The 24,525-nt window shown below is 45.2% G+C and overlaps 1 protein-coding gene across 5 annotated transcripts in view; it reads left to right on the forward strand.

Annotated features, from left to right (window-relative positions):
* The window catches only part of STAC (SH3 and cysteine rich domain), a 140,585-nt gene that overhangs the window by 99,572 nt on the left and 16,488 nt on the right, over nucleotides 1–24,525 (forward strand). For 4 of the 5 annotated variants that reach the window (XM_086720382.1, XM_086720381.1, XM_086720385.1 and 1 more), the window contains exons 6-8: nucleotides 1,535–1,613; nucleotides 12,102–12,166; nucleotides 13,894–13,982. In XM_086720382.1, the coding sequence (XP_086576508.1) occupies nucleotides 1,535–1,613; nucleotides 12,102–12,166; nucleotides 13,894–13,982 (233 nt within the window). Of the gene's footprint in view, nucleotides 1–1,534; nucleotides 1,614–12,101; nucleotides 12,167–13,893; nucleotides 13,983–18,158; nucleotides 18,559–24,525 lie in introns of those variants that run through there. The other variant, XM_086720384.1, reaches the window with a different exon arrangement.

Raw genomic sequence — 24,525 nt, forward strand, 5'->3', positions numbered from 1 at the left:
TTTCAAAGAGGAGGGAGCCAGGCAGATGAAAGCTGGGGCATCGGCAATCAGGGGTACGCTCCTAAGTGTTTAACTGGCAGCTGGGGCTGGTCTCTGATCTGTATCATTGGCCAATTTCGGTGGTGTAAATACTCCCACCCAGGCCTATTTCAGGCCCCCAATGGGATGGCCATGAAGGCCGTCACCAGCCCATGTGAGCCGCTGCCCCACATCGCTGGATAAAGCACAGTGCATGAGCTCTGGAGACAACACGGGAGGCTCAAACCCCAGCTCCAGCACTTACTAGCTGTGGGACCTGGAGAGGAGTTACTGATTTCTCCCTGGGCTCCACATCCCTACCTGAAAGGTAGGTCTAGCATAGGATTACTGTGAAGAATAAATGGATAATATACATATAGAACATAAAACAGCAAGTGGTAAATGATCAGTAACCATTAGCCACTTAGAGGAGATGTTGTTGTTATTTCTGTAACCTAAGCAGGTTAGGTTGACCAACTATAAGCTATAATGACTATAGCTTCTCGTATTAAAAGAAAAAAAAAAGAGTATTACATAAACAATTTTGCAGCAAGGGCAATAGCATTTAACTCATACCTAGGTAATGCATCCCTCAATACTCCATCTTGTTCTCTATAATTAATACAAATCTTCCTCAACGTACAGTGGGGTTACATACTGATAAACTCATCATAAGTTGAAAATGTCACGTCAAAAATGCACCCACTACACCTAAGCTCCGGAACGTCATGGCTTACTTAGCCTGGCCCAACTTTAACGTGCTCAAAACACTTCCATTCCCCTACAGTTGGGCACACTCATCTAGCAAAAAAGCCTATTTGATAATGAACTGGTGACTCTCTCATGTAATCGATTGGCTACCGTACTGAAAGTGACGAACAGAATGGCCATGTGGACACAGAAGGGTTGTCAGCATACCTGTTGTCCACCCTCGTGATCGGGTGACTGTCCTAGAGCTGTGGTCACTGTTCCGCATCACCAGAAAGGATCATCCCACATAACTCCAGCCCGGGGAAAGATCCAAATTCAAAATTCGATGTACAGTTTCTACCGAATGTGTCTTGCTTTCGCACCATCGTAAAGTCAAAAAATCAAAGTCCAACCCTCTTGGGGACTGCCTATATTTAGAACTCACCTACAAAAGAGCTCTAGTTTTAGTGAGAATTTGACATGACCGGGTACGGGCAGGACTTCTGAGTTCTCTCTGTTGTCTCTTCCTGGGAAGAAGGCTGACTATGACCTGTGCATCTAGACATTCATGCAACGCTCACTGAGCGCCTATCATGTGCCCACCCCCTGAGCCCTGCAAACACACCTGCAGGGAGCCATGGTGCCCACGAGGGAACACACACCCTTTCTAAATTTAGCCAAATAGACTGGACAGCAATGATTGGGTTCTCAATCATTGAGAATCAGGCAAATTCTTCCTTAGTTCTTCTACTGATGTCAAAATCTCTGCCCAGTTGGCCCACCGAAATGATTTTGTTCATTCCAGCTCTTCCCTCTTTTCTCTAAGACTTCAGATCTCGTGGAGGTTCCTGAAGAAGCTGACGGGCCAGGAGGCGGGTATGACTCACGAAAACGCAGCAACAGCGGTGAGTGGGGGGGGGGGGGGGGGGCGGGCGTTGCCCCAGCACGAAAGTGAATCACACTGTGCATCGACGTCTGCGGGCAGGGAGTGTTGACTGCCAGGTGTCTTCCTTCTCTGCTCGCTCTGGAATTCGGTCTTAGCAAGTGTTCAATATTCTGGAGGCAAACTGGGCATAAGTACCGATGGACTTCCTTGATGTGACTGCGACGTTCCCTTGAGTTCTGTCTCCTGGGTTGTCATCCGGGACTAAGTGCGGACTTAGCTACACTGGGGTCCAGGAGTCACTTCTGGACCTTTTTGTTAAGGCATCATTTCCCCCACTGACCTACATTAGATGAGCAGCCTATTCTGGAAGAAGCTACTCCCCAACACAGCTGAAGTACCTCATACCAAGGGGGTGGTGGTACCAGGCGAGTATGGACCTCCCGTGTGGCTTCTCCCCAGCAGAGATAACGAACACGCAAAAACTTCTCGGTATGATCTAGCCATACCCAAACGTTCCGTATTAATAGTACTTAATTTTCTAATAGCTTAGGCCTTTGTTACGATAATTTCTAAAATTTACATGGAATGCTAACTACGTATGTTGCTTGCTAACATTAAGAAAGAACATTAAGCCAGAGTTTAAAGAAACAACCAGCTCTTATGGATGCATCTTGCCGAGCCTCTCTGATGCCGAGCCTCTCTTAATCTCCACTCACTTACGCAAAAGGTATTTATGAAGTGTTTACCATGCCCCGCAAAAGTACGTGAGTCACAAAGCTGTCCTCAGGGTGGCTCGTGACCTAGCAAAGTGGTGGGTTCTGATTTGCGTTGTTAACCTGGGCTGAATGCGTCCTCCGGGGCGGAAGTTATCCCCGCCAGCTCTCATCCCTCCACGGGAAGCACGGGGACGTGCTGTCTCGGGTGGATCTTCCACTTGACTAGTTGCCTCTGCCTTTGCCAGATTGGGAGCAGAAGGTCTGCAACCAGTCCTCCGTAGCTGCTTTATCAGCAGCCGTCTTACAAGCTATCGCTTCTGCTTCCTTAGCTCCAGGAGTTCATTTATGTCTCTTCTCTAGTTAGGACGGTGTTTCTGTGATTCCCTAGGGAGAATCCTCCACGACTCCTTCCTAAATACGCATCAGTGTTCACCAGGGCCCCCCCCCCCCCTTACCAAGCCCGCTCACATCTGCTAAAGCTCACTGCTAGGGCAAGGATGCTCTGGCATCATATGGGGAGAGAGGCACTTTCGGATCAATGCGGACGTTCACTGAGCGCTTGGTAGCACCATCGGAGAGATGAATCAGACGGTGCCGGCCACCAGGGGAATGTCACGGCCGGGCAGTGATGCCGCAGGAGTCTGTCTAGCAGTGCGGATACAGCCACTGAATTTGGTCAGCAGCCCCGGACGTCTTCAGCAGCTGAGCACAGACCCACCAGACGCTGGTATTAACCTAGACCTTCATTTTAAGACTTCTAGTCTGATCCGCTGCTCTGTCCTCTGAGCCTCACTTCCGCCCGCATCGCTCACTGACACCAAATCGCCAAATTGCCGATGGTCTGCTCGTCACTAACTGCACCGGACGTATTTGGTCCTCGGCCCCTCCTCGCTCTGGAGGCTGACCGCTGGACTTCACTCAGCGGTCCTGTGGCCTCCAAGCCGTGCCCTAATCTCTCCGTCCCCATCTCCTCCTTTCCGAAACGAAGATAATGATAATACCGAATCCATGAGGTGCTGTGGCCGTTAAATGAAAGAACCAGGGTAAATAACTATTCCCTACATCGACGACTCTGAAATTTCAGGCTCCTTGCTGCCTCCAGGTGCATATCGCCCGCTGCAGTTGGCCATCTTGCACGTGAAGTCGACATCGTAACGTTAACACGCCCAAACCGGACCCTTGGTCCCCTCGCCCGCCCCAGCCACGCCACCTGGCTCTCAGTTGTCTCTGCTCAGTAAATAGGAGCTCCACTCTGCTAGTTGACCAAGTCGAAACTTCTGGCGTCAGACTTGACTCTGCCCTCTTGGCCAGTCTCCTAGCCAGTCTGTCAGCACATCCTGTTTTCTCCTCTCCACAGTCGTTCCCAGCATGTACCCACCCCTTACCTCCCTGCCTCAGGCATCCTGGCCAGTGTTTCTGGCACTTTTGCTCACCCATTCGTCAGTAGTTAAGGTCTCTATTTGCCCCGGGGATTCCTCAAAAAGTGCTCTTCAGTAGGTTTTTATAACGCGAGGAGCCATATTTAGGAATCATCCAAATGAAGCATGTTGCTTTTAATCAATCCACCATGAGGTCATCAAGTGTCAGAGGGGCAGCCTAGAGCCTCACTGCTCTCAAGTGTGGTCCATGGGCCAGCAGCCTGGGAATCACTTGAGAGGCCGTTAGAAACGCAGCACCTCAGGCCATTTCCAGAGCTGCAGAATCAGAATTTGCACACGAATCTTATTAAAGTTCAAGAAGCAGGGTAAGAAGTCATTTAGCCCAACTCTCTCCCCTCCAACACACACACACACACACACACACACACACACACACACACTGTATAGATAAGGAAACGGAGGCACAAAGTAATACACTGAAAGACACAGTTGAACAGTTGCCATTTCTTTTCTGTTAAGAGGCATTTTCAGAGCCTTATTCAAAGAAATCTGTTGGAAGAATTTAGCAAGCAATAAACCTCTAAAAAGCTTTGGAGATCTATTAACTATTCCTTTGATCAGCAGGAGCTTTCTTTACAATGTGCCCTTGGAAGCTAGAGGGATTAATTATGTAGCAGTTTGCCTCAAAACATTTTCCTTTGATTGGATTTAATCCCCTGTCCATGCAATTTGGGAAACAACACAGAGAAAACACTCTGCCTGTGTATCCAGGCGGCCACCGGCCTCCCCACGGCCATGGCGAGGAGGGTGCTGGCTTTTCAGAAGCAGTGCGTGGCTTCCGGTCACAAGCTGTTCTGTGCGACATGTTTCATTTGCGTTCTAAAAAACACACAGGGCATACAGATACTGTTTCTGCCAGCCAAGAGTCATGTCAAAATCCTTGAGGAAGATTTCCAAAGGCACCTTGGAAGAGGGTACTCTTCCTGCCCTTTCTTCCTCACGAAGCGTAAGAAGTCTCTGTGTTCTCTCTCATGGAAGACTTTGGGAAAGTCTGGCTGTTTCTGGTTGTTGTGTACAACCCTGCTTGTGGATGCACCGGAAACAGAGAAGCCCGTTTCAGCTCGAATAACGCCAAGTAATGATGTTACCCGGTGCCTTCCATAACTGCATTTCGGTATGACTCCATGTGGTTATAACTTTCTTGGAAGAGAAGCAGAGGGAATAGAACGTAATTAAGACAAATTCCTAGAAATATTCTTTAAAAAAAACTGGGTTAGTCACATCCACTGGAGGATATCGCAAAGCCCCACGGTACCTTACTTTTCACTAAAGCAACGAAATTTTGCCCGGAAAGGAAAAAAGGCAAGCTTGGATTTGGAAGATTTATCCTTGCCTTTAACATGTGCTGGGGTTTTTGTTTGTTTTGGCTTTTTGATAATTTTTTAATGTTTATTTGTTTATTTTGAGAGACAGAGAGAGAGGGTGCGCAGGGGAGGGGCAGAGAGAATCACAAGCAGCTCTCCTCTGTCAGTGCAGAGCCCTTACACGGGGCTCCATTTCAGAAACCACCAGATCATGACCCGAGCTAAAATCAAGCCTCAGACACTTTTAACCAACTGAGCCCCCCCAGGCGCCCCTAACATGCCCTGGTTTTATCTCTCACATTTTGGTTTGTCACCCAGAAAACGGAGCAAATATTTCAATGGCTTCCTCAGCAGATACCTAGAATCCAGATGTGTGGTGTCTACAGCAGGTTAAGGTCTGTTTAAAAGCAAGAAGGACTCTCTTCCCGGCTATGTGGAGGGCTGGATGTTTAGAGAAATTTTTTCCACTTTAGCACACGCCTCAACTTGCTGGGAAAAAGAATTTGAAAGAAAGTTCTAGTTAACGCATGGTGGAGCTGGCAGCAAAATAAGGCAATTCCTTAGCGTCTAGAAATAATAATAAAGCAGGAATCCAGAGACATAAGCGGGTGAAGACCAGTGTTTACTCTGCACACCCCCGGGGCCTCAGACTGGAGAAGAAAAAGGCCCATGTGCGGTCAATAGAGGACAAAACCCGATGAGCAGGCAGAGTGACAGGTGTGATGAGAGGCCCTTTGGGAGAATGCCGATACCCCAAAGTAAGTACCTTTAGTGACACCAGGAAAAAAGAACGCCCTGCAGAGGAATTTAGTAAAGAAAAATGCTGTATTGACCTTAACTCGCGTGGGGAAGAAAAGGAAGAAATGGGGGAGGAGTAGGAAGGAAAGAAAAAAGGAAGCAAAGGAAGGAGGAAGCTCTTCTTACTTGGGTTTAGGGCCTGAATTCGTACTACCTCTATGGGCAAAGTAGAATAATGTAACATTTTAGTTTAATTTGTTTCAAGTGGCCCACTCGGATAAATGCACCAGGTACTTGGCAGAAGTAACCCAAATGCCCTCTGAAGTAAGAGAATTTAAACCCCAGACCTGAGAAATTTCCAGAATTGAAATTTCTGTGATTTCAGAATTGAAATACACCAAGTATATGTGAAAATGAGCCACCATGCGTAAGAGTGAGCTGAAACAACTTTTTTTATGATCAGACTGGTCAGAAATTGTCTATGTTGGAATTATCAAATAAAGAAATATATAACTACATAGCTATATGTATTTAAAGGTATGAAAAATGGACTAGAACGTATAACAAAGGAGTAGGACACCATCGAAATTGAACAGGCAAATTTTAAGAAAACCAAACAGAACTTTTAGAAATTTAAAAAGAGAGAGAGAGAAATTTGATTGTTGGATTTGCTACCGTACTGGATATAGCTGAGGAGAGAATTAGTGCTGTGAAATACATAGCCAAAGAAATTGCTTAGAGTATAGCCAGCGTGACAAAGTGATAGAATTCACGACAGTAAAAGAGACACAGAGGATGAGCAAGAAAGTCCAATGTGCATCTAACTGACACTTTAAAGGTACATAAAGAGAGAATGGGAGAGAGACAATGTTCATAAAGATACTGGTTAATATGTTTCACAGTCGATTACAGCTACCATCCCTCAAATTCAGAAGATTTATACTGAGACCATCCTAGCAAAACCGCACAATTTCAAAGGTGAAAGAAAATGCAGACCAAAAGATCACCTGCAAAGGAATGGAACCACATGGAGAGTAGAACGGAACCTTCAGTAATCTGGGGGGAAAAAGTAACTCTTAACTTAGAACTATAAATGGAACAGCCACAAAACTGTCTTCCAATATACGTATTCAGGCAAAGGCTGTGTCTCCACTGCCATGAAGAAAGACCAGCTCAAGAAATTTCACAGTGATGTACTTCAGAGAGGAAAATGTGATCTCAAAGGAGGGACCGAGAAGCAAGGAATGAAGCACAAAGAAAGAACCAAGTGAACATTGGCCACGTAAAAAGATAATAATGTTAGCAAAAAGCTGTCAGTAAGACATTAACTGAAATACGAGACATCTCAGTGAGAAATGGGCATTCAAAGATCCTTGTATGAATTGTAAGGAAATGAAGGGTACTATTTCACTTTAGGTTTTGTTAAGTAACATACACCTCGTAAAATGTTGAGTAGCCACCAGAAGATTAAAAAAATAGATTCAACCGTATAAACTAAAAGAAAGAGGGAGAGGGGGCACAGAGACAAAGCATACTTCTCTCTCTCAAAAATAAATAAACAAATGTGGAAAACTACACCTATTTTTTTTAATTTTTTTTTTCAACGTTTATTTATTTTTTGGGGACAGAGAGAGACAGAGCATGAACGGGGGAGGGGCGGAGAGAGAGGGAGACACAGAATCGGAAGCAGGCTCTAGGCGCTGAGCCGTCAGCCCAGAGCCCGACGCGGGGCTCGAACTCACGGACGGCGAGATCGTGACCTGAGCTGAAGTCGGACGCTCAACCGACTGCGCCGCCCAGGCGCCCCTACAGCTATTTTAAAAGCTCCCACGGGCAAAAGATTGCATAGCTGTATTAATGTGTGGAAAAATGGACTTTAAGACCAAAAAAGCATTACTAGAGAAAAAAATTATCATTACATGATCATGCCTACTTCACCAGCAGATACAAATTCTAAACTTACATCTACTTACTGTACAGCCTTAAATGACAGGAACTTAAGGAGCAGTTGACAGAAACATTAGGGAAATTGACATTCCCCTTTATAGTGAGAGGTGGTAACATGCCTCTCAAGTCATTGGCAAAGCAGGTGCATAAAAAGATTCAGGATTTAGAGGATCTGACGACACATTTGACAATCGTAATTAAGTTAAAAAGGGCACTCCATCTAACAAATGGAGAATTCACATTCTTTTTAAGTACACACAGAACAATTATGAAATTGATTACCGGCAGACCATAAAGTGAGCTTCATAAATTTTTACAGAATTAATATGATATAGAATATATATTTCTGACTATCATGCAGATGAGTTAGAAACCAGTAGTCAAAAGATACAGAAGCAACCATAATTTAGGAATTTAAAACATACTTTCAAAAAGCTCATGTGTCAAAAAGGAATTCATAATAAAAATTGGAATATACTGAAAACTAAGTCATAATGAAAATACTACATATCAAAATTTGTGAGATGTAGCTAAATTGTGACTAGAGTATTTAGCTTTGAAAGTATTCCATTAAACAATAAAAAGGCGGGGGGCACCTGGGTGTCTCAGTTGGTTAAGCATCCAACTCTTGATTTCAGTTCAGGTCATGATCTCACGGTCTGGTCTCGTGAGATCAAACCCTGCATCAGACTCTGCATTGAGCGTGGAGCCTGCTTAAAATTCTCTCCCTCCCGCTCTTTCTGCCTCTCCCTCACATGCATGCCTCTTTCTATCTCTATCTCAAAAATTTAAAAAAATAATAAAAATAAACAATAAAAATTAAAAGGCTGAAAAGCAAACACCTGAGCATCATACTTAAGTCAGAAAAAAAGATATAGAATAAACCCCCAAAAAGCAGTAGGAAAAGGATAAAAAGGTGGTAAGAGGAGAAATTATCAAGTGACACAGATAGGTTAACCAGTTTTAAGAATAGTCCTTAAAAGAGGTAAATAAAACTTACAGTCACAATTCTTTTAAGAATAAAAGAGAGTGATGAAGCAAAACGCAATAATAAAAAAGGATGAACACAACAGAGATTGAAAGGAAAATAAAAGACTCCCATGACCAACTTCATGCCGATAATTAAAAAAAAAATTTTTTTTAAGTTTATTTGTTTTGAGAGAGACAGAGCACGAGTGGGAAAGGGCAGAGAGAGGGAGAGACAGAGAATCCCAAGTGGGCTCCACATTGTCAGCTCAGAGCCTGATGAGGGGCTCGAACCCACAAAGCTGTGAGATCATGACCTGAGCCGAAACCAAGAGTCAGATGCTTAACGGACTCAGCCACCCAGGTGCCCCCCCCCATAAATTTTGAAGGGGCAGATACCAAGAAACATATCAGTGACTGAAGTCTGACCAAGGAAGGAATAGAAAACTTGAGAACTTGAATTGGCTTCTAGTCACGATAGGAACTGAATCAATATTTTTAATTTTGCACCCTGAAAATACGAGGCCCAGACAAACTTTATAAGTAAACTCAACCAAACAGATAAGGAATGGAGAATTTCCAGATGATGTGAGCTCTTTCAGGGACACGAAAAGTCGCAGAGAAGAGGGCTGCCCCTTTCTTTTAGTTTATGAGGCTAGTTTAATACTGACCTCAAAACCAATTGTTCGTGATGAAGAAAAACCACTGGCTATTCTCTGTCATGAAAAAGGAAGAATATAGGAAAGGAAAAGAGGAAAGTCCTTTGGGGAGGTGGCAGAAACTAAAGATTCGTTTGCTTCTGTAATATTAAAAAATACGCCTTCTTGAGGCTCCCCGGGTGGCTCAGTCGGTTCAGCGTCCGACTTCGGCTCAGGTCATGATCTCAGTCTGTGAGTTCGAGCCCCATATCGGTCTCTGTGCTGACAGCTCAGAGCCTGGAGCCTGCTTCAGATTCTCCCTCTCTCTCTGACCCTCCCCCACTCAAACTCTGTCTCTCTCTCTCTCTCTCTCTAAAAAGTAAATAAACGTTAAAAAAAATTTTTTTTTCATATGCCTGCTTAATGGACATATTCTTTGAATAGTTGTCATGGGTGAAATCAGTAACCAATTTTTTTTTAATTTATTTGATTATTTTAGAGAAAGCACAAGCAGGGGAGGGGGCAGAGGGAGAGAGAGAACTAGAGAGAGAGAGAGAGAGAGAGAGAGAGAGAGAGAATCTTAAGCAGCCTCCACGTGCAGCACAGAGCCCAATGCAGGCCTCGATCCCATGACCCTGGGATCATGACCTGAGCCGAAATCAAAAGTCAGATGCTCAACCGACGGAGCCACCTAGGTACCCCAAATTATTTAAAAAAAAAACAAATTTAAAGCACTAAATGTAAAAAGTATATGGTGTATTTGTAGTAAAATAGTTACCTTTTCCTTATTCTTTTCCCCTCAAATCAATGTCTCAGAAGTAGCCCACAGGAATGGGTTTTAAAATCTTTTTTTTTTTTTAGGGGCGCCTGGGTGGCGCAGTCGGTTAAGCGTCCGACTTCAGCCAGGTCACGATCTCGCGGTCTGTGAGTTCGAGCCCCGCGTCGGGCTCTGAGCTGATGGCTCAGAGCCTGGAGCCTGTTTCCGATTCTGTGTCTCCCTCTCTCTCTGCCCCTCCCCCGTTCATGCTCTGTCTCTCTCTGTCCCAAAAATAAATAAACGTTGAAAAAACAAATTTTTTTTTTAAAAATCTTTTTTTTTTTTTTTTTTTTGCAGTGTTATGCTTTCAGTCATATAGCTGAAAATACATTTGGGGTCACTTCAAATAATTTGCAACATAGTTCACAAAAATGGTACACATTTTGAACCAGATGGCTAATCGATATTCAACAAAAAGCTACAATAATGTGAAATTGCAAAATTGTAAAGCCGGTCCAAACTGTTATGTACCCTATGTAGTCTCCCTTTGTATCTCCAATCAAGAATTCTCTAGAAAGATTTTCTGCTCTTTTCATTCAGATATCCAACATTCTTATAGAAGTATCCAGTTTTATGCTTATGGGATCAAATATTTACCCTGAGGCTTTAGGGAATCACATAATACCAGGGAAAAGTGTTGTTGGCCTCCATTCAATTCAAACTAGTCAGGTGACTAGCCAGATACCGAGGCAGAGAAGGTCCATAGGATCATTTCCACTTACCTACAAACCAGACTTCCTCCAATGACTGCATATTTATGTCTAGGCTTCAAAGGAATCATAGAATTTCCTGCACAGGCTCTGAAACTACACTGTGGAGAATAGACATTTACTAAGCATCACTACGTTCACAAAGGCTCTTGTTCTGAAGCATGTTTTCTGCATCACAATTATCGGGTGCATTGGAAGGACCGTGGAAATGTCAGTGCGTAACCGAAATAGATTATAGGGCTTTCTGTGGTGTGTTTCTCTTCCTTTACTGGTATTTTTTAAAATCATTTGAAGGGAGACCAAAGGGAAGAATAAAGCAGCAATGTGTTATTTTTAAATGTTAAGTCACCTAAGCGGTAGGTTAATTTAGACACCAAAATTCCATTGTGCAAACTTGGAAACGTTTGCCACATTTTTGTTTGAGGCAGATCCACGCGGTGAGGATAAGGCCATCACACTGTGTCACTGAGGTAAATGTGACTGACCGAATTAGCTAAGGCAGAGCCCTCCCCCCAGTACCCATCGAGCACCTCCCATAGCTGTGCCTGTGGACAGTGAACCGTCCTGCCCATTTGGGGAAGCTTTGTTCTTTACTAAAGACCGCAGAGTGGCTGCTTACGTGCGAAAGGAAGAGAAGGACGTATTTCAAAACAAACTAAATGAGAAACCACTGTTTATTTTTTATCCCAAATAACAGCCCCAGTGCATTGGCAGTAAGAGATGGGGGACATATTTTGAAGTTTAAAAGCTAAAACTTGGATGTGCAAAATAGAAAATAGCTATCAGGAAACTGGAACCGACACATTGGAAACAGATAGAAGAATCTGGTATTTCGAAAAGGTAATTCGAGTGCAGGTTGGCCATACCTCCCCCACCACTCCATTAACCTACGAGTTTCGTACTTTCGACAGAGATGAGTAACATTGTTTCAAGGATGAATGAAGGGCGTTGCCAAAGGAGGCCAAGGGGCGGACAACCAGTTGCCAAGTTCAGGAGCGTGCTAGCTGGCATGTGCCGGGGTGTGGGCATGCAGAGAAGGGGGTGCGGAAGGCTACCTGGGAAGGCCGGGGAAGCATCCTGCGGGAGGTGACAGGAAGGCAGGGTCGCTGAGGATGAGGACAAGGCAGTGAGGAGTAAAGTAGAAGCTGTTGAACAGGGAATACATAAACCACGTCTTCCAAGCACGTTTCCGAACCATTCGTGAAGCACCTGCTTCTTCTTGTCTCCTACAGTGTTTACTTATCCCGAAAATGGCACTGACGACTTCGGAGACCAAGCAAAGAACTTACACCACCAGGTATTTGTGGCTGCGTTAACCTTAAACAATCATTCTACCAAAAACGACGTATATGGGTTTCTTCAGAAACAGCAGGAAATTCCAGTGCGGGACAAGCTAGCTAGGACAAAACCACGGGCAATCCCACCCAACAAAGCAGAGAACTGCTCTCCTAGGGACCAGAGGGGGAAGTTGGGAGGCTCTTATAGAGGAGAAGTCCACCGGAGGGACCTGGGAGCTCTAAGCGTAGTAGCCCGTCGTTGGCTGAGCCGAGACTGTCTCTCGTCGGTTGGGCTGGTAGCCTGCCTTCCTCCTTCTGGGATTGTCCGAGAAAACAGACCAGGCAGGGTCCTCAGATCACACTGCAGATCGCCACCTAAGTAGGTTACGAGATCAAGATAGTAGGTCTAGAACAGGATAGAGTGTGGAATGGGAGACAATAACCTAGCCTAATGCGCCATGGCACAGATAGCGTGACAACTAGAGAGCGCTAAACAGAACTGTCGCAGTGCCTCAGAAGTAGAAAGGGTAAGTACTGTGTTGTATACTTTTTGTTTCTATTGTACATGTTACGTACAAATTGACACATACTATAAAGTGTGTAAGGTACACAGTTACGGAATCTATTATGACCATATTTTATAGTATAGAAGTACATATTTATTCTATTTTATTTCATTTATATATAACATATGTAATTATTATATAATTAGAAAAGGATAGACTAGGACAGAAATGTATATAGCATAAGGTACTCTTGAGCTTTGGATGCAGAGTGAATCAGTTGTGTACAACTTCTGTTTATGTCTGATATATATTGTATATGTTTATCATATTATGTGTTTAAATAGATTATACAATAGTATATCACATATATAATCTAATATGCACATAGTAATATGTTAAATAATGATATGTGTATATATTACATATGCCATGTTGTGTATTGTTACACAAGAGTAATATTACACAATTATATTTTACATATTATATAACTTACATTTATTGCATATATTGTATATATTATGAAGTATATGTAGCATTGATGTTCATTTGGATAATAATAATGGGTAATATTTATATACCGCTTGTAAGACTCTTGTATAATCTCCAAGTTGGGGACAACAATTGGGGGCTGTTGGGAGGTTCAAGTATGCTAATGCATGTTAACATAATGCCTGGCACACAGAGTAAACTATCAGAAGGGTAGTTTTATTATCATTAGTGCAAGGTTCATAGGATATGCTGATTCTATGATAGCAACTAAATCAAGCTGATGCCAAAAACCATGTTTTTTCCACAACGTGCATGAACTAACTGCCAGGTGGATATACCTTAGCCCCTTTGATAGGCTAGATACCAAATTTTAGGCTAATTGAGGAAGTGAAATCCATTTGAGGAAGTGAAAGTTGTTTACTACTCTTCTTATGTCCCTGTTTCTATAAAGCCAATATCCCCCTTCCTGGGCCCAAACCTGGCACCTCTCGTGACCAACTATAGCAAAGGAAAAATTCATTTGAAGAAATCTGTACTTATTTCTGACAAATGAAAGCAAACCTAGCTAAGAAATGTACAATAGACCTCTGGTGGAAACAAAGCCTTTAATAATGGTTAGATATTTTAACATTTACAATCCGTACGCTGGAATTACGTTGCATTCACTTACTCATTTTCTAGTTTCTTTCTTCTCCCAGTTTCTTCCTCCTTCCTTCTCTCATTTTTTTTTTTTTTTTAATTTTCTCTCTCAGGGATCTCTTTCCAAAGAACCATTACCGATGAACACCTATGTTGCCTTGTACAAATTTGTACCACAGGAGAATGAAGATTTGGAAATGAGGTAAAAAAAAAAAAACAAAAACCTTTTTTTTACAGAAAAACTAAAAAGAAAATTTAAAGTCCATGTTTTTCACGTGAAAAAAAGAATGAAGCAGTGATTCTCACATGTCATTGTGCATCCAGTGACCCGCTGTGCCGGTTAGCAGACGGATTGCTGGGCCCTCTCCCTGCGGTTTCTGATTCTGCAGGTCTGGGGGGGCACGAGGGGAGGGCTTGAGAATTTGCATTTCCAGCTGGTGGGCAAGTGGTTCTGATGCGACTGATCTGGAACCGCACTTGAAGAAGCGTGGTTCAGCGCATCATCCGCAGAACTGCCGATGGGTGTTTTCGTGAAGCTTGAGCGTCCAATGCGCTTGGCATCCTGGGGGGTCTGGTAGGGAATAAAAAGACATGTATGTCCGTCCAAATGAACATGGATCGAAGGATCAGACTCCAACCACGTGTGGAACCTGCGGGAGAACGGCAACTCCCCACCGCTGCCCACCCTGAGCTGGGCTTTTGTTTCGTGGTCCCTCCCAGTTCATGGCCACTGGGAAGAGAAGGTGGGATTGGGGTCCCTCTTGAAATCTGAAACTTTGTCCTGACCGGTTTGTGTTGTTCCCGTCTCGGGGGTAGTTCAGCTGGAGTCAGTGCCGCGTTCACATCCTACTTGTCGTGTGACCTTGAGCAATTTTACAAACATCTCACTACTCTGATCTCCTTATTTATAAAAGAAGAACAACAACCCCTGCTCCCTGAGTTATTTTTGAGGATAAAATGAATAAGCTTCAGAAAGCATAGAGCACAGTGCCTCGGCATTGGAAACACTCGGTATCTGGTGGCGATTACAGGTTTCGTAACGTGCTGTTTACCGGCTCGTCTCGAAGAAGACGCCTCACTCCTCTCCTGCCTTCACGACCCCAGAACTGAAGGGTTCGGTGCTTTTTAATCCGAGAGCAGGAGAGAAGGGGCCGCTTGCCTAGTCAGATGCCCCCTGCGAGATGGGTTGTTTCCTCTTCCAAAGAGAACAGAGAGCTCCAGGACGCTGAAAACTATGTCAGCACATTAGAGAGCCAGCCTCCATTGGGAGGGGGACCACACTTACCCGAATAGCATGCAGGCCAAATTACAGGTTCCCATTCACTCCCCTCGCGTGGCTTCCGGAAGGTGTTGTCTTTCCACCCTGGAGCTCTTTGGGCTTCTCCTCCTTGGGTTGGGCCATTGCCCGGGGAACGGTGCCCCCCACACTTGGCTGAGTGTGGTCTCCCACTTCAGTGAAATTGGCCTCTCCTCTTTCACTTTGCCCAGAGCCCCACAAAAGGGGCTGCCAACAAGGCTCCGGTTGGCCCCGCTTTCCCAGGTTCTACGTGCCGTGAGGTCAAGCTCAGCAGCTCGGCTGCCCCCTCGTCCAGCGAGACTCCACAGCTGACGTGTATATCCTGCCGGAGTCTGGGTCACACCCAGGGTCAGCATGGTGTCAGCATTCATTTGCCATCTTCTCCCGAGCGATTCTTGGGGCCTTCCAGAGCAGAGCTCGGGGCCCGAATCCTGGCACCTTAGATTTGTTCAGACAATCGGGCTCTTGTAACCAGAGTTTTCTCCATCGCTCGTTGAGAATCGCCATGCTGAACTCGCTGGCTGGAGCTGTAAACGCACCCGAACCATCAGGCGTCAGTGGGGAGGAGGTGGTGACATTTGCCAAGGGAGGCCCCATTCTAGCAGAGGTATAACAAGCCCTAGAGGTTAGCGCCTGCTGGGGGGGGGGGGAGGGGGTCATCCCTGGAGGGGTGTCTTGCCTTCAGCTGACCGTCCACAGTCAACTACCTGCCGATGAAGGGTGATATATATTCACTTAGCAATAAATACAGCGTACCATGTCCTTGAGCTTGCCATTTGGATATCTAGGACTTAAACTGTAACAGCTTCCTATTCCGTCAGTCCCACCATTTTATTCTGAAGCCATCAGATGAAAAAAAAAAAAAACAATTTCAGAGAAATATAGGATGTTATTAGGGTACTGAGAAATGGCGCCTAGCTGCCTGGTGACGGTCATAAATTTTCGTGCTTATTTTAGGCAGTGGCAGGTCATTAAAAGTCAAGTCGTCTGGTCACGAATCAAACATTTACAGTCTGCTTTGAGGCAAACAGGACTCTTCATTCCCAGGAGTGAAATGCCTGCATTACATAGACTGCAAGATTGGAGTGATAAATCATACTTTCTTATTTCTTTTTCTTTTTTTTCTTTTCTTTTCTTTTTCTTTTTTTCTTTTCTTTTCTTTTCTTTTTTTTTTCCCAAAAGATTGTGTATTCCCATTTTATTTTATTTATTAATTTTTTTTTTTTAATTTTTTTTTTTAACGTTTATTTATTTTTGAGACAGAGAGACAGAGCATGAATGGGGGAGGGGCCGAGAGAGAGGGAGACACAGAATCGGAAGCAGGCTCCAGGCTCTGAGCCATCAGCCCAGAGCCCGATGTGGGGCTCGAACTCACAGACCGCGAGATCGTGACCTGAGCTGAAGTCGGACGCTCAACCGACTGAGCCACCCAGGCGCCCCTGTATTCCCATTTTAAAAGCCAGGCACTGGATTCAGAATGTGTAAAGCAATGCCTTGGGGACTTGGTATGATTCCTTGAATGAACTGGGGCTTTGTGAATTATCCTTTTCTCCGTAAACCGTAAAGTAGGGGGAAAAATTCCTTTGAACAAAATATCATTCTTATCCGCCTGAGTTCTCGTCCAGGGGGAGAACGCAGGTGTCCTCAGGACAGAGGACAAATGAGGGGAAGACACAGGGAAGGTTTGGAGTGTAAGCTTGAGGTCGAAGAAGACCCAACTGGCAAAGCCAACAAGCCGTGGATCAGAGCGGCTACCCCATTGCTTCAGCAATGTTGTTTCTCCTCAGTAACAGGGAAAGCTCTTCTGCCAACAGCTAACCATCCAGATCTTTCTACCAACCTCCAGATTCACATCCCTACTGGCCCACCCTAGGCACACAACAGCACCACCCTCGCTCCCACAAGCCTGCTCCTTGGGGTGAATAATGTCATCGTCTGTCTGCCCGGGCTCCAAGCCAGCCACCAGAGGCTTCCCTTCACCTTGCGTCCAAGATGTATTTAATGTTCAGGTCCGACTGGTTCTCTTTGCCTGAGTCTACTGCAACCATCCTATCTCCATCCCTCCCCAGACTGGGGCTCCAGGCCCTGCCTGTTCTCTGTGTTTCTAGCCTTGCTCCCCATCCCTCCCTTCCCATCCACTTTGGGTGGAGAAGTCAGTAAGGTGACAGTACATTGTACTGGGGGTCATCTCAACTTGGGACTCAGATAGAATGAACTCCTACCCTGACCCCTCTCCTTTCTAACAATATGACATATTACCTACCTTTCTGAACCTTTCTGTTTTGTCATCTTGAAAATATAATAAGGCTCTCCCTTATGGAATCCCTTTGATTAAATAAAATAACAGTATTTGGTACAGAGTAGGATCTTGATAGTGTTAAGTCTGATCGGTTCTAGTCCTACTCCAGAAGTGGGACTTCCAGTCCAGTCTTAAGAAATGAGAGACAGAGGAAGACAGAATGAATATATATCAACAGAGATTCGCCGAATGCTTAAGAGAAAAAAAAAAAAAGTGTGGGCATCGCTTGATAAGGGTTTAGCTCCCAGCCAAGTCACTCACTAGCTGTAGGACCCCCATGAAACCCAGAAAAGTTACGCAAGCCCCTGCTTCTTCACATGTAAAAGGAGATCATCATTATGCCTGCCTTTGGTCTGCTCACAACACACACATCTTTGCTTAAAGGTCTCCAGTGCCCGGGGTACCTGGGTGGCTCAGTCGGTTGAGCATCTGACCTCAGCTCAGGTCATAATCTCACAGCTCATGGGTTCGAGCCCCACGTCGGGCTCTGTGCTGATCGCTTGGAGCCTGGAGCCCGCTTCGGATTCTGTGTCTCCCTCTCTCGCTGCCCCTAACCCACTCACATTCTGTCTCTGTCTCTCTCAATAAGTAAATAAAACATTAAAAAAAAATTTTTTTAAAAGTCTCCAGTGCCCTCCCATTCCCCTTGGGTGAAGACCACAGTGTTCACAAGGACCTCCAGGACCAGCACAGTCTCATCCGTGGGGACCTCTCCGTTTCGTCTTGTACCACGGTTCCCTCACCTCTCTGATCCCTCCACACTGGCTTCTTTTCTTCCCCAGAAGGACCACACTACTACCTGCCAAGGGATTTTCCTTCCTGCAGGCTGGTCCCCCCGCCACCCCTCCTGTCCACCCTCCATCACCATCACAGGCACCCACATGCATGCATGCCCTCACAGATCTCAGCTGGGATTTCGCTTCCTCAGTACGCCCTTTCCTGATACCCCCAGTCTGGGTGAGATTCCTCTGCTACCTGCTTTCATGACCCCATGTATCTTTCCTTTAAAGCCCTTACCTCAGCTTGTATTTATATATTTCTGGGATTATGTGGTGAACCTCTATCTCCCTTATAAATTCCATGAGAACAAATAATCTGCGGTTGCTAACCTACCCATCCGTGTAGCCTGGTTCCTGAAACATAGGAGATGTTTAATAAATACGTCATGAATGAACGGATGAACTAATGCTGTGCCTGGCACACACAGTTCGTGGGCACATCAAGTACATGATGATATAATGAAACTTATAGAAGAGGAAGCAAGCTAAGCTCAGAGGGCTTAGTCAGGGCCTGTTTCCTGGAGGAGTTGGGTCTCGAACTCGTGATGAATATTATTTGCCAAGAAGAAATTGTAGGAAAGGAGCTCAAAGGTTTAAGATGGTTTGGAAGGAGCCCTGCCGAACCCTTACTGGACATTCACAGTTGAATGGGGGACTAAGCCTCAGAAAGGAGAAGCTGGGATGCCACCCCCCTATTCTTAGGGCAGTGAGTACTCCTCTTAGAAATACCATGGTCCCGTCATGGGTCTCCAAATGCTGTCGGAAGGCAGAGGCTTCGCACAGTCTGCTTTGCTACCGTTTCAGTGCAACATCAGCTTCCCTCGTAAATGTGTCCACCATTACCTCCCCAAATGGCTGGAGTTCTCTCGATAACACTCTACCTGTCCATCAGGTGCAGAGCGCAGGGCAGAAAAGAGCAATGACTGGGAGTCACATAGACCTGGTTCCTCCTTCCAGCTCTGACCCTTCCTAGCTGCATCTCCTTGAGCCAGCTACTCAATCTCTCAGGGTCTCCGTTTTCTTCTTCCAAGGGAGACTGAGTATGCAACTAGATAATGTAAATAAAAGGTGGGATTTCATGCCTGGTACGAAGTAGGGTACACAGTATATTTTAGATAAACTTCTCTTAATTTGCATCTTTTCACAATATGTTTGGTGTCCAAGTCTCCTGAACCTCATTAACCCTACCCTAAGGATATATAGTTGCAAAAAACACATTCAAAGGCTCTCTCTGGCCTTTGAGCACACCCAAGGGGACTTGATCCAATTTGTCCAGCAATAAGGAGGCTGTGATACCCTGTCCTTCATCTTACGAGTAGAGTTTGCAGTTCCTGGTTTGTAGGCATGACGTTTTACCACTGACATGAAAGATGTGGGGCCGTCGTGCTCTGGATCCCCTAACCGTCACTGACAGTTTGAGGTCTGATAACATTAAAGAACACCCCCATCCCTCTGTCTGAGTGCGATGAGCTTGTACAGTAGATAAGCTTCTGTAATTAGTCTTAAACAACTTCCACCAATGACCTTTATTTTCAAAATTTTTAAGAGCTTTGAAAATTACGCTGTATGCACGAACAGCTGAGTACACAAGCAAAGATTTTTAAAGTGCTACTTGAGGGGCGCCTGGGTGGCTTAGTCAGTTGATTCTTGATTTCGGCTCAGGTCATGATTCTAGGATTGTGGGATTGAGCCCTGCATCGGGCTCCATTCTCTTTGTCTCCTGCTGCCCCTCTCCCCCGCTGGTGCTCTCTCTTTCTCAAGATAAGATAAGATAAGATAAGATAAGATAGGATAGGTGTGTGTTACACTTACCTATGCACATACACTCCCACACACTCACAGTCAGATATACACAAATACATTCATACACCCATGCACACTCGAATACACATGCATGCACACACACACACACACACACACACACACACACATACACTTTGTTAGCAAGATAGCACACGCCTAGCTTGTTGATGAAAGTGAAGTGTGCCTGTCACATTTACCACATAACCAGTCCTATTCATTACCCAGGCTGATTTGGGATTCAGAAGTCTGCAAAATGGTGTTAGAGCCATTGCTCATTATTCACACCAACGCGCCTTTTAAAAATCAATAAGGATAATTTTTATGGCTTTGGCATGCTGATGTATCATGTAAATAAGCAGCAGATGTAAATAACTCCGAGTAAACACAAGCCCCTAAAATATCTTAGGGGCTCTGAAATAAAGGATGGGGAGTAAATAAAAGACAGAAGGGTTCAGATGCATATTGTAGTGACCATATAATGCCTATTCCAAAGGACCCATTTTGGCTTCCCACATCGAAGTCATTTTCATTTTTATTAGTTCTCCCCAAACAAATTTATATGATAATGGCCATGTTTCATAAGGGGCCAAAAAAGAGGGAAAAAAAAAAAAAAAGTAAGACAGCTTAGGAGCCAAGAGAGGGAAAGAGGGAGCTGCTTTTCCAATATTGTTAAATTCTGAGAAAGATACAAATTAATTTCCACTTCAGTGTGTATCTGAACACCTAAATCTGGGGGGGCGGGGATCAAAGAAAAATGTATTTTTTTGTAATCCCAAATAAGGATTTAGATTCTTGAACCGCCAGCCTCTTTCTCGGAAGCAGCGAGTCTCAGATTTTTCCGTGGTTGCGTCTGAATGAAACCAGGCAACCATTGGTCTCATTAGCTAATATTCATGAGAACCTCTGGAGATGGGATGGCCTGAATTCATCTCTCTCCGATTTTTCCAAAGCTTCCCTCGAAATCGAGTTCAAACTGATTTTAACCCTTGTGTGACCGTGCCCAGAATTTGTGTCATCTCTTTACTGCTCCCCACGTAGTGAATGAGCATCGACTCGCTGCTGGGTGAACAATTCACAGACCCTGCCCTCAAAGAGCTCAGGTGGTCATGGGCTGGGCGTAGCAGAAAAGTGGACGAGAAAGCACACTCCATTGTGAGCTCTTGTGGGCGGGGATGCTGCCAGATCCACAGCACGTCCAGGAGACGTCAGAGCAGCCTGGGGAGGCCTCGGGAAGGCTTAGCAAACAGGTGGCATTACTAGCAACCCAAGGCTTCAGCAACAGGGGCCCTGGGTGCCCGTGCAGCTTGGTTAGCGAGCATTCATTCTCTCTTTCCAGTCAGGAAGGGGTAAGGAAGGATGGCTTGTGACAGAACATGAGAACCACTTTAAGAGGTACCGGATAGGGGGCAATTGCCAACCCCATCACAAAGAGGTGGTACACATTCTTTTAGGGGCGTTAAGCCTATTTTCATATCTACTATTCCAGTCCTCATTATGGAAAGACTCTCTTCAACTTCAGTAGGGCTTAGTGAGTGGACACGTAGCTGTTATAGTTCATATTCCAATGAGACAGTTTATGGTTCTGATGAAGTTTTGGGGTGGTGGGGGTTTGTGGGGTCCAGAGCCGACGGCCAAGAAAGAATTCTCGAAGACATCTTTGGTGCAAAATGGTGATTTTATTAAAGTACGGGGACAGGACCCGTGGGCAGGGAGAGCTGCACTGGGGTCGTGATGGGTAACTCATTATATACCCTCAGGTTTGAAGGGGGTCGGGGTAGAGTAAGTCTCCAAGGAATTCTGGAAGCAAGGTTTCCAGGACCCTGAGGGGCTAACTGTTGCTAGGGTAACACCATTTATTACCTTTAAATAAAACCTCAGTCATGAGACCCTTCAGATGCATATCGGGGGGCCATAAGCTTGGAGTATGATTGCCAGCATGAGATCAAGGAAGTAGAATTACAAGGATCCTCGAGGTTGGGATGATGTTAAGCTAAGGTTCTCTTTTGCCCCCCGAAAAGAGTCATCATCGAGGCAGCTGAGCTCCTAGAAGGAGGTCACTCTGCCAGTTTCAAGGACTTGTCAATGGGCTGTGCCAGTTTCAAGGACTTGTCAATGGGCTGTGCCAGTTTCAAGGACTTGTCAGTGGGCTGTGCCAGTTTCAAGGACTTGTCAGTGGGCTGTAGGCAGGAAGGGAACTTAACTTTCCTTCTGCCTCCATTTCCCACCTCACCAGCGCAGGCACTTGAACCCCTTTCCTTTGTTCCTGGGTAGCCAGGAGTGTCTGAGGAAGATCACCCATATTCCACCTGGAGGGGGAGGGGCGTGCCAGCCTGAGTTTTGCCCCTTAGCCTGCCTCACGCTCCCTCATCAGTTCCTTACTTTTTGGGGGGTAAGTTGGGAAAGCCAGGGCCAAAGACTGACCGGAAGAAAGCAGAGACTCAAGCTGAGACCCAGGGAGGCCGACTCTCAGCCCACTGGCCTTGTTCCCACCCCAAACTCTCCATCCTGCATTGACCGTGTGGGTTCCCTCTGTGATAAGGTTGACAACTTGTTCTCATCAGCAGATTGAGACGATGTATTAATTTAGCCAGTGTGGGCCACTCTTACCACTTCTTACGAGTTTCTTAGGATTGTTACGTCTTGCTTTTAGGACCAGGAAGCTTGTGATCTATAGAGTGCGTTATGAAAAATCACTCCCGTTCACTGACCATTTTTTTAAATTAAGATAAAATTGGGGCACCTGGGTGGCTCAGTTGGTTAAGCGTCCAGCTCTTGGTTTCAGCTCAGATCATGATCTTCGGTTCATTCATAGGTTGGAGTCCCGCGTGGGGCTCCACACTGACAATGCAGAGGCTTCTTGGAATTCTCTCTTTCTCTCTCTCTCTCTCTCTCTGTCTGTCTCTCAAAATAAGTAAATAAACTTTTTTTTTTTAATTAAGGTAGAGTGCCCAGGTGGCTCAGTCGGTTGGGCATCCAGCTTCAGCTTAGGTCATGGTCTCATGGGGTTCGTGAGTTTGAGCCCCACGTCGGGCTCTGAGCTGGCAGCTCGGAGCCTGCTTCCGATTCTGTATCTCCCTCTTTCTCTGCCCCTCCCCTGCTTTTGCTCTTTCTCTCTCTCAAAAATAAACATTAAAAAAATTTTTTTAATTTAAAGTAAAATTATGACTCTATAGAAATATAAAATGAACACATATGGAAAATTTTATTTGACTCATTAATTAACGAGAGAACCAGTATAATGTCCCAGGCGGTACGAAGGAGAGCTCAAACATCCCACAAACAGGGAATCGGGAGTGCTGACGTGAATTTACAAATGCGTGCTGAACTGGTCAGTACTTACAGGTAACTACTGGGTGTTTTCCACCAGACAAAATTCACATGCATTTCTAGGGACAAGAGGCATTTTCAGTACCATCAGTTTTCCTGAAAAGGTAAAACAGCTCACATGACAAGGAGTTGGCTGGGGGAAAGGGGCGCTAAACACCCAGATCACTACTATTTCTGCCTATTTCAAAGTCTTCCCAATTTTCCCCATTTTCCCCGACATCCCCTTGAGTTCTTTTCGCGAATCTGTGAGGTTACCCCAGCGATTAGTATTCTACAGGGGAGGAGACTATGGTTAGGATTGCCAAACCACTTGTTACAAGCCCTAAGAACCTCCTGGAGAATATTATCAAAATAGAGATTCCTAGGCTTCCCCCTGGCCTAGGGGGTCAGATCCCACTCGGAAATCTGAATGGTTAAGTGTTCCCCTGGATTCCGAGTTATCTGTGCGACTTGAGAACGGCTGTGACATCCAAAGATGCGCGGTGAGCCAGCGGCGTACCCAAGGCCACAAGGCAAGTTCCCTGATCCTCGGTCGTGTTCAGGACTCGGGACTGCATTTGGGTTCTGGCCTACAACTTGTGTGGCTATGTCCTTCACTCTGTAAGGCTTTATAACTCCTCCATAAAATAAGAAAAGGAGAGCCCTGGAGACAGAGTAAGAGAGAATAAGACTCCCTCGGTGTCTCGATTCCATTCTCTAAGCACATTACTGCTTGGCAAATGCATCAACCTAATTAAAACTAAATGTAATTCTAATGCACCAATTTGATTTAAAAATAATCTTCACGGTCACCAGGACATCAAAATGCAATTAAGGCTATTTGAGGAAAGTCTCTGATGCATATTATGTTCCGATGCCGCACTGTGTCAGGAAACCCAGACCCTCTTGAATGCCACTAATGTGCTTTGCGGCCTCCCTCTCACTCAGATGCCTCTTTCAATTAGGTTCCGGAGAGCGTGATCCGTGACAGTTCAGGAACATTTACCAAATCCCATCCAAATGGCCCTTGCGCCGAATGTCTTTTCTCTGAGCTGGTCTCGGCACCGGGGGAAGCGCAGGCAGTCTCACGGACGCCACGATTAAGACAGAATCAAACTTCAGGATTCGGGAGTTTCTGGTCACCTGCTCCGTGGGCACAGCCTGTAAGCTCTGGAGCAGGATGGTGGAAATTGAGAAGCGGGTCTGGCGAAAAATTAGGCCGTAGATCTGAAGTTAAGGGAGCAGTCTGGATCCTTCTTAT

Source organism: Puma concolor, chromosome C2 (genome assembly GCF_028749965.1).
Source record: "Puma concolor isolate L17-30 chromosome C2, mPumCon1.1.hap2, whole genome shotgun sequence".
Taxonomy (NCBI): Eukaryota; Metazoa; Chordata; class Mammalia; order Carnivora; family Felidae; genus Puma; species Puma concolor.